The sequence below is a fragment of the Panthera pardus genome, unplaced genomic scaffold, assembly GCF_024362965.1.
Source record: "Panthera pardus isolate Hobbes unplaced genomic scaffold, ASM2436296v1 HiC_scaffold_24, whole genome shotgun sequence".
NCBI classification, from domain to species: domain Eukaryota; kingdom Metazoa; phylum Chordata; class Mammalia; order Carnivora; family Felidae; genus Panthera; species Panthera pardus.
This window is the reverse complement of record NW_026526810.1, coordinates 72,198,793-72,209,528: the sequence shown is the minus strand read 5'-3', so window position 1 is coordinate 72,209,528 and position 10,736 is coordinate 72,198,793. Positions and strand designations below refer to the sequence as shown.

The 10,736-nt window shown below is 41.5% G+C and overlaps 1 protein-coding gene across 3 annotated transcripts in view; it reads left to right on the top strand.

The window, feature by feature from the left end:
- Positions 1 to 9,382: 9,382 nt before the first annotated feature.
- The window catches only part of PRKD1 (protein kinase D1), a 334,328-nt gene continuing 332,974 nt past the window's right edge, over positions 9,383 to 10,736 (top strand). For 2 of the 3 annotated variants that reach the window (XM_019428046.2, XM_019428045.2), the window contains exon 1: positions 9,383 to 9,793. In XM_019428046.2, the coding sequence (XP_019283591.1) occupies positions 9,530 to 9,793 (264 nt within the window). In that variant the 5' untranslated portion in view covers positions 9,383 to 9,529. Of the gene's footprint in view, positions 9,794 to 9,834; positions 10,051 to 10,736 lie in introns of those variants that run through there. The other variant, XM_053889317.1, reaches the window with a different exon arrangement.

The window sequence follows — 10,736 nt, the reverse complement described above, 5'->3', positions numbered from 1 at the left end:
TTAATGACTTCAGACTAATACTTGGTGTATTAAATTTAAAAATCAGATAAACAACAATATTTTAATATGATTCCACTTAATGTTAACTCTGAGGAGATTTATAAATATTTTTTTAATTTACATTTTTGTTTTCTCCTAATTTTTAAAATTAACATGCATTACTTTTATAGTCAGGAAAATAACAATACATGTTATTCACGCTGAGGTGGTTGATTTTTGGGAAGCTAGGCCATTAGATTACGCTAACCATTTATTTTTTGGAGGCATTTTAAACTCAAGTCATTGATTCATTCAGTAAACAGTTATTGAACTATTACCAAGTATCAGCATCTATTCTATGTCAGGTATGGTTCTGGAGGCACTTGAGGGAGGGGTATGTGGACATGGTTATAAAATGGTTCCCACAGGTATAGGATGTAAGCAAAATCAATACTATGTGATGGGTGCTAGGGTAATAGCCCTAAGAAAGTCCTATAAGCATATCTGCGCACGGTGCTGACTATGCCAATCTGCGTGGGTCTGACTAGATCACAAGAATAGAATTTGTCTGAACCTCATTAACCGTGTCTCACAAGGAAATGTCTGTCTGGGGGCGCTGGGTGACTCAGTCGGTTAAGCATCTGACTTGAGCTCAGGTCATGATCTCGTATTTCGTGGGTTCGACTCCTGTGTTGGATTCTGTGCTGACAACTCAGAGCCTGGAGCCTCCTTGGGATTCTGTGTCTTCCTCTCTCTCTGTCCCTCCCCTGCTCCTACTCTGTCTCTCTCTCTCTCAAAATAAACATTAAAAAAATAAAAAAGAAAGGAAATGTCTGTCTGATTTAGAGTTGGTTCTGTGACTTGGGCTTTTAAATAAATAGGGTAGATATAAAAGACTACTACCTTGCAAAAAATGTTTGTAAATTTTTAATCTTCAAAGTGTAGTTGAACAATTTATTCCAAAAGCAATTAATAAGTATTTATTCTGTATTTATAAGTATTATATAAATATTATATAAATAAGTATTTATTCTGGTACTAAGGGATAGAAGGTAAATAAAACAGAGTCTTGCTCTTAGGAAATTTAGAGTGTATGTAAATCAAGAGTTTTTCCATATCTTGTATAATATGGACACCTGTGATAATTTCATCTAAAATTTTTGTTTAAATATGATAATATTGAAATCATTATTTTAAAAAAAATTTTTAATGTTTATTTTTGAGGGAGAGAGAGAGAGAGTAGGAGCAGGTGCCCCTGAAATCATTATTTATACTATGTATTAACTAACTTGGGTTTAAATTAAAATAAAATAAATAATAATAATTAAATAAAAAAATAAAATCAGACAATAAGAAAAAGGAATGCATTGTTTTCTTTCTTTTGTTTTTCCTGTGAAGAAAGTTAAAGCTAAATGTTACAGTAGAAATTATGGATATTAGCTAAAATGTTTGTGCTACTTATTTATTTTGATTTTTCCATTCATTAAAACAGTTTGTTTTTTGAAAGGACACAGATGACAAATCATTAATTAAAATCATGTAAATACTTCTTATCACCTAATTATGAAGTATTTAATATTCTATATAAAAATAAAGAAAATATATTTGGTAAAGGAAATAAAGGTTAAGATGACTCTTCCTCATTGATGATTGATTAAATTGTTTATTTCTCCAAAGTAAGCAAAATTTATTTCAGTAACTAAATTTTTAAAAAGTTCAACTTGTGGGGTGCCTGGGGTGGCTCAGTGGTTAAGCATCTAACTTTAGCTCAGGTTATGATCTCACAGCTTGGCTCATGAGTTTGAGCCTGGCATCAGCATCTGGCTCTGCTATCTGTGCACAGCCTGCATTGGATCCTCTGTCCCCAGGCTCTCTCTGCGCCCCACCCCACGCATTCTCTGAAAAAAAAAAAAAAAAAAAAAAAAAAAAGTTCAACTTGTAAGGTCAGATATAGATGACTATATATTGAAATAAAGAGAAGGCAAAGATATATTGGACAGTCATAGGATAGCTGTTGCATGGACAAACTAACAAGCATTTAAATCCCATTATCTACACTTGTCCACTTTGGCATTCAACCAGAGAAGCAAAGTGCAAAGGTTAAGGAATTCTAGAATGTTCTTCTTTCATGCAAAAGAGTATGTACATAATTTTTTTCTTAAGTACATTCTCAAACAAATCGAAAATGTAATGATTTTTTATTTTTCAGTTTATGAGGACTTCACTTTTCCTAGGCAGTCTGGTTGACAGAACAAAACAAAATATATTTATGAAAAGGACATATGATATTACATAAATATAAATAATTTATATATTTAAAATAAATAAGTTAATATTTAATCAAGAAGTAAATATTCTACTTAATGCTGTCTGAGACAGAGATTTTTAGTTTTGAATACATGTGAGATTAAGTGTGTAAATAATTCAATTTAAAGATAGTAAAGTATGGGAAAGGAGGTTTACTGTGGTTGCAACAATATGGCTTTTTAGGTTTGTATGTTTGAGGATAAGAATTAATAAAGAAAATGCAGGATGATGATTAGATAAAATATGGCTTCAATTCCATAAAAATGACCTCACTTTAATTATGCATCTTTTCATCCTAGTGCCATACAAATTTTACAGTAATATGTGAATTTTAGAAATAATTCCATTTAAAATTTTTCTAAGCCAAGAAAAGCAAATTATTTTTTCTTAAACTATTAAAACTATTTTTCCTGGTTGTGTCACTAAGAAGTAAATCTGCCAGATTCTTTCCCTTAAAAATTTCATTTTCCAAATCAAGCATCAGAAACCACACAGAAGAAATTTCAGCTCAAAAATTTTTTTTTCCAGGAAGGAACCCAAAAAGTAACTTTGGATTAATGGCACCTCATTTATTCTTTTGTATTGATTTTTAAAAATTTAGTCCGTGCTTTATAAAATGGACTGAATAAAATAATGTTGAATCTCACAAAATGACATGTATGAAGAATAAATTAGGTTATGGAATATTATCAACTAATGGAATGTATTTGATAGTCATAGCTGGAACATGTTAGGCTATGACAACACATAAAATCCAATAAGAAGGAAGGAAAAGTTTGTATCCCTGGAACCAATGGGGCTTGAAGCCAGGATTAGAATTGCATCTTTATAAAAAGAAATGTGCTACTATTAATGTTTTCTGAATTTGAATGTTGGATTGACTTAATAAAAGCTGATGTGCACAATTAAAGTTGGCAATTGTAAGCAATAGCCTTTGAGTATATTTAAGTTCAAGGAAAGAGTGTTTTATTCTGTTTTCTGTGGGGAACCTGAATAAATTTTATACCTTGGAGCCAGCAGATTTTAGTTCTTATTAGAACAGCAGAGTCAAAGTAATTATTGTCCAGGAAGGAATGATGTTCCGGGAATCAAGTCTAGCAACAACAAAAAAATGGTATAACAAAAATGTAAACATAGGTATTTTGCATGTGTGCAAAGTAAAAGCTTCAATATTTGCACAATAAATTTTATTTTTTTTAAATTTTATTTATTTATTTTGAGAGAGAGAGAGAGCACGTGTGAGAGAGAGAGGGAGAGAGAGAGAATCCCAAGTGGGCTCTGCACTGGCAGCACAGAGCCTGATGTGGGGCTTGAACTCATGAACCTGTGAGATCATGGCTTGAGCTGAAACCAAGAGTCAGACGCTTAACCGACTGAGCCACCCCGGCGTCCCAGGAATGACATTCTTTGTATATGACAATCTCTCATTTATTAACGTGTAGAGAAGGAAAATATTCAGAAAGAAAACATACAAGTGACCAATAAGCACATTAAAATGTTTAATCTCTCATAAGTAAAAATTAAAGTGAAAAATTCAATTTTTGCCTGTAAATTAATTATTAAGGGGGTGGGAGACTGTTTAAAAACCTAACACTTTTTTTTTCAAGTAAGCTCTATGCCAAAGATGGTGCTTGAACTCACTGCCCCAACCCAAGATTAAGAGTCACAGGCTCTACTGACTAAGCCAGCCAGGTGTGTCCAAAACAGCATTCTTAGGTACAGCAAGTACTTGCTTTTAGGTTAAAATAATCTTTATTTATTTGTATTCTTGTTCATATAACTTGTATATATTTTTGTTCATTCTCTTTGCAGATCTATATTCATCTAGAAGTTAACATGTGGTCACATTGGTGTCTGAGTTTATTCCTCACCTGGATCATTATGATTTTATAGTTGAAAGCTTGTCTTCAAAGGCCTCCTGTCTTTTTTGGGGTCTGTAACTCTACAATCCCACCTGTTTTTTCTCTGAATTTTTAAAATCTGCTTTCTTAAAGAACAGATCAATTTTATTTTTTTCTTGATGAACTAAACATGTTCCCCCCCTTTTTTTATTTCCCATGAAAATATTAGCAAGATAGGCAAGATTTTATCAAATGCTCAGGTTTTAGAAGATTTTTGGCAGATGTCTATATGTTTGGTGTCTCCAACAGGAACTTGTTTTTCTGTTGTGCCAGTTTTGTCACATTATCCTTATTTAACCTGATCTTACAGACTGTAATTTGTGAACACTATTAAGCAATATAAAATGTTTTTATCATATATATTAATCATCTATCATCTATCCATCCATTATCTTTATCCTTATGCTTACAACTTCCAGTGTTCAATTATATAAAAAGGAGAACAGCCTGGTACCATACTTTCTCTTTCCAATTTCTCATTTCCACATTGGTATATAATTTCTCTGTTCCTCAGTTTCTTAGGCTGTAAAATGGTTGTTCCAGAGGATAAGACCCTTTCAGGTATAGAACTGCATGTCTTTTCTGCTCACTTTTCTTTCTCTGTTGTCCATATCTTCTGGACAAAGCATATAGTGCTTCCAGACTGACTTCCCTTCAAGTCAGATTATTCTTGATCCTCTTCCTGATTATTAATTGTGAATTAGTGGACACTCCCAATATTATGCATCTGTTTTTGACATGCATGCTCTTCTTCAAAGTATCTGCTTTTAATTATCAGAGAAATGTTCTTTACCTTCAACTTATAACCTAATTTCTTTTACATTTGTTATATAGCACTCTGTTTCCCAAAGGGTGTTCTGTGGAACACCAGCTATATGAAATGTTAAGATATGCTACATGATAAAAAACTACAATAACAGTAACAAACGAGGTGGGATTCTGAGGTCAAAAATATCTAGAAAGTATTGGGTTAAATGAAATAAAATTTTTGTAGGAGTTCTCAGTGCCTTTAAATGCTAATTTGTATTGGGAATTTAAATGCTAATTTAATTTATAAGCTATAACAAAAAGTGAAATTTGTGCAGTTATTTTCAAAATTATTTCAATATGCATCCCTCTTTTAGAGAATATCCTACAGAATTAGCATTTATCTCTGGAAATGGTTGTAAGTACCTCCATATACTTCTCCATACCCAAATCACTTTTACATGGAGGCCTAATTAGGGTATTGAACCTTCTTTTCTAAGATAGTATTCCCAACACTGCTGGAAGTCCCATTGTTCCAGGAATGTTACCCATAATTCAAACAATGAAATCCCACTTCATGTATATAATGTGTATAAACAGTTATTCATTTTCTATATCCTCTATTCTTTTCCAAAGTCCAAACATCCAGAAGGGATTAAAAGCACTGAATTCTCTAAAAACCCTTCAAGTTTTCTATGTATTATTTTGAAGTCATGGAGATACATATCAGGTTTCTTGCAGACATTATCTATTGCTCATTCTCTGCATTCAGCAAGAGTGGGTAGCAGTTGGCAAACTGTCAGATCTCCGGTGTCTGCCACAGAAAATTGCAATTACCAAGTCCATGTGAATTTTCTGCTTCTTATGGGGAGCTCCAGTTGTTTAATTTTTTTTCTTGTTTCTCTTTATTCATTCTTTTCCATTCAGTAATTTATCAACTTCTTAAAACGAATTTTAATTATTCAGGGCTTCTTTAGAATTTTCTCTCCTGTCCTGCCTCCTTCTCAATAATGTCCAACACCCCATGAGAATCTTTCATACTACCGAGAAACCAGAGTATAAATAACAGTTATTTACCTAGTTTACTTTCTTCCTAAGTAGGACATCTAAGTGCCTTTAAGTATCATGTAACTGATGAATGCCCTAAGCCCTTTCTCTCTAGAGATCTCATCTAATATCTTCTCCATACTGCTGATTTCCCAATGTGTTTCTGGCCCTATTCTCTTTCCTGAACTCTGGGATCAACTATTCAGCTGTAGTTATTATTTCCAGGTTGAATATCTGGTGATATCTCAAACTCAACATGGTCAAAGCAGAAATCTTATTTCTCCCAAAGCTTACTTCTTCTGTATCTTCTCTATTTCCATCATTGGCACCACCAATAGGCTAATTGCTAAGAAACTGAGGAATCTTTCATAACTCTCCTGGTCTCTCCCTATAACCCTGATTCATCAGCAAGACCTTCAGTTTTGCCTCCAAAATAGAGCCTGCATCTTTCTGTTTCTTAATATCTGTACTACGACTGTAACCATCCAAGCCAGTAGTATTTCTAGACTGGACAAGAGCAAGTCCTGGTGTCTTTGCTTGGATTCTTTTCTCTTATATATAGTAGCCAGAGTGTGGTCATTTATTTATTTATTTTGGAAATTTTATTTATTTAGTTTTAGAGAGAGAGAGAGAGAGAACAAGGGCACACAAGTGGGGGAGGGGCAGAGAGAGGAGAAAGAGAATCCCATGTGGGCTCTGTGCTAATAATGCAGACCAGGGCTCAAACTCACAAACCCTGAGATCATGACCTGAACCGAAATCAAGAGTCAGCCGCTTAACCGAATGAGCCACCCAGGCACCCCCAGAGTGCATTAGCATTAAAAAATGCTAATTATATCGTACTCCTTGGTTTAACACCTTCCAGTGGTTTGTCAGTACACCTGAATAAAATCTCTTTACTTTCAAGACTCTTTGTGATCTGGCTTCTACCAGCCATCTGACCTCATCCCATACACTTATCCTTCTTCTGGGCCTTGAAAACACCAAGTACATTCCCATATTATATTCTTTATGCTAACTCTTCCTTATACCTAGAGTGTGATTAACCCAGATATTCTTAAGACTGGCCTCTTTCCATCACTAGGTTGTGGCTCAAATGTAAACACAGTGAAACCTCTTATGCCTAGTTCAAAGTCGTGTTTCTCGGTCTGCTATCCCTTCACAAGTCACTCTCATTACTATTGCATTATTTATAATCATTGCAACTAATGATTATCAGAAATAATCTAATTTATTGTTTTCCTTTTTTTCTTTCCTTTTAAAATGTGGTCTGATATAGCAGGGACCTCGTCTGTCTTCACCGTTGTATACCTGTGCCGGTATAGTGCCTGACACAGAGAAGGCTTAATACTTTGTTGTGTTATCTATAAAACATGAATGTCTTCAGCTTTCCTGAATCTCAAGCTAAACTAGCTTTTGGTAAGTACCTTGTAAACTGACCAGAAAACTTTTTTCTGGTAGTAGAAAATTGTGGGAATACTTAATTCAAATTTTAAAAGAAAATGAAACATGCTGACATTAAAAAAAAACTTCCTTGAGAAATCAGAACAGCATTGTATCAAGAATAATCCCACCATTCTCCTACTTTAGCTGAATCTGGCATATTAGGAAAATTACACTCTACCATGGATGAAGAGAACCAGTTCATAAGTAAGGAAGCAGGGAAAATGTCAGTGCACACAGGTAGACCTTATCACACCATCAAATCCAGAGAGAATAAATTCAAATTTCTTCTAGAGCAGTGAATGAGATACAGCGTCACTGGGGACATTCAAGGCTCCCTTGCTAACCCTGGGAACAAGGATCTAACAGGAAACCAACTTTCGATGTTCTGTCCTGGCCAGAAACAGAGATCAAGACAGACGGACAGACATAGAACCAAATAGAAAAAAATGCAACTGACTACAGTTGAAAACATGCATACTGGTTTGCTTGGGTATGTGGTATGCCCACTTGTGCAGTGTAAGGGGAATACTGGAGAAGTGGGCTACATAATCTGCCCGGCCCACTGCAAAATGAAAAAAAAATATGAATAATTCAAAGATACTGACAGGCAGCAAACCATTGTGGCTGAGCATTACATCCAGCAGAGCCCTTCTGAGGTCAGGGCCCTGTGCACCTGCACAGTCACACAACCGAAGCCCGTCCTGGTGGGGGGAAAAGATTAGAATTCATCCCCAAAGATTGGGAAGCACCTATCTCCCCCCCCCCCCGTCAAAACAACAACAACAACAACAACAACAACAACAACAACCAACAACAACAACCAACAACTACCCAAATTAGAGCAGAGGGTGCCCAACCTTGACGGTGCTGCTAGTCTTGGTGGTGGCGCTGGGTGAGGCTGGGAGCACCACTCCTACAAAACAGACTTCAGAATGATGGGGGAAGAAAGAAACCAGGGTTTCTGAAGCTCCAGAAATAAAAGTGCCAGACACAGAGAATAAGGTGAAGAGAAAGAGGCCACATCAGACGTTTCTCCCGCCTTTATGTAGACAATGCCTGCTCTTTCAGAAGAGACTGTCTCTTCTGAAATTCAGCCACTTGTGTATATCTGGGAGCTGCGGTGGAGTAGGTGGGGTCGGGTACCGGGGTGTGTCAGAGCCAAAAAACGTATTGACAGGTTTAAATACATTTCCGTGGACGGGCTTCCTACCCTCTTTGGCAAGAAACCCAAGGGGTCCTAGAAGGAGGCGGAATGTAAGTGGGTTTCTGGGGACCCTCTATTTTGTTTTTCCCTGACGCTTAGAAGGTACGACCCACGGGAAGCCGCAGGGCTGGCATTCTTCGGTCCATCACAGGTCACTCCACTGGTAGAAGTGCGCTGTATTGGGGTATTTGGAACTGGTGGCGGGGACGGGGGAAGCCGGCGGCGCGGGGAAGCGGGTCGGAGGAGATGCACTCCGTCCCCTCCGTCTGAGCCCCGGGGCAGCCGGACCAGCGGAGACCGGAGTCCGGGCGGGGAAGTACGGACCACGGCCGCGGAGGCGGCCCCGAGCCCCGCCGCTCAGTCCTGCCCCGGCTCGGGGAGGCTCAGGCCCGGAGAACCTAGGGCGGAGGGGGCGGCGACCGGGCACCCTGCGGCTACTGCGGCCGCGCGGCCGCTGCTCCTGCGGCTCCGGCGCCCGCCGGGTGGTGTCTCCGCAGTGCCCGCCTCCAGCTCCCCTTCCCCGCCCCTCGCGCCCCCTTCCCCGCCTCCGCCTGGCGCCCGGCGCCCGGGCCGCGCTGACCCGCCGCCCCGTCCCCGCGAGCGCGCGGCGGCTGCTCCAAGGCGGCGGCGGCGGCGGCGCCTCCCCCGTGCGGCGCCCGCGCTCCCGGCGGCGCAGCCCTCCCGCCTCAGCCATTTTCCCTCCCCCGCTCCCCTCCCGCTCCTCATCCTCTCGCCCTCCCCCCGCGCGGGGACTTTTCCGGAAAGTTTTTATTTTCCGCCTCGGCTCTCGGAGACAGAAGCTCCCGACTCCGCGGCGGCAAAACTTTTCGGCTGCCGCTCCGCCGGCCCCCGCCCTCGGCTGCTCGGCCCCGCGACCCTCGGCGCGCCCCGCCGCGCGATGAGCGCCCCTCCGGTCCTGCGGCCGCCCAGCCCGCTGCTGCCCGTGGCGGCGGCGGCAGCGGCGGCCGCCGCGGCGCTGGTGCCGGGGTCCGGCCCGGGGCCAGCCCCGTTCCTGGCTCCCGTCGCGGCCCCGGCCGGGGGCATCTCCTTCCATCTGCAGATCGGCCTGAGCCGCGAGCCGGTGCTGCTGCTGCAGGACTCGTCCGGGGACTACAGCCTGGCGCACGTCCGCGAGATGGCTTGCTCCATCGTCGACCAGAAGGTAAGGCGCCGTACAGGGGGCGCTGCCCGTCCGGTCGCCCCTCGCCGCGCCAACTTTCCGGCTCCGGGGGCTCGGCCGGGAGCCAGCCTCGCCGGCGCTCGGGAAGGGTCTGGCACTGGCCAGGGCTGGACGCCGGCAGCCGAAGCACTGCATTCCCCGTTGTCCGGTTCTCCCTTTGCCCCGTCTTCTTGCATTCCCGGTATCTCTGCAGTCCTCATCCTCCTCACCCATTTCCAGTCCTCTCGGGACATTTCCAGGTATGTTGCTTGCCCATGTCTCCTAGCGCCTCTCCCTCCTCTTAAGACTTCCCTGCTCCCCCTCCTCCGCGCCCCCGCCCCTTCCCTCTGGACCCTGGACCAGCACGTTCCTGGCGCCAGAATCCTCCTTCCCGTACCAGAGTTTTCCCCCGGGGCACGCTCAACACGATTTCAGCACCACTCCCTTCCTCTTCAGGCCCCTCTCCCAGCTCGGACCGATGCTGAGGAGTTCCTGGAATGATCTAGAGATGAGGAATTTCTCACCTGTCAAATAAGCTTTTAAGAGGGAATGATTGACTCGGCCAGCTGTGAAAACAACTGACCAGGTCTCAACGGCTCACCTCCCTGTGGTGTTTTTTAGTCCTACCTTTGTGTGAACATGAAAGCAAAATTTTCAACGATAAAATCTGGAAGTTGCAGCCTTTTTGATCGGCATCCCTGAGGCACTGATAGTAGGGCATTGAAGTAGAGGCACAGACCTTTAAGTGGTGGGGGTGCGCCTAGGGGCGCTCCGAGGCTGGCCGTCCCTGTGGGACTCTGGACAGCGGTCACAAAAGGCAGGTTGGAAAAGGGGCCATTATCCTGGGCCAGGCCACCCGGGGAAGGGACCCACCCTGCCCACAACTGTTTGTAGTGCAATTTTGAATTTCAGGTTTCTGTAGCCATCCAGAGTGATGTTGCATGGA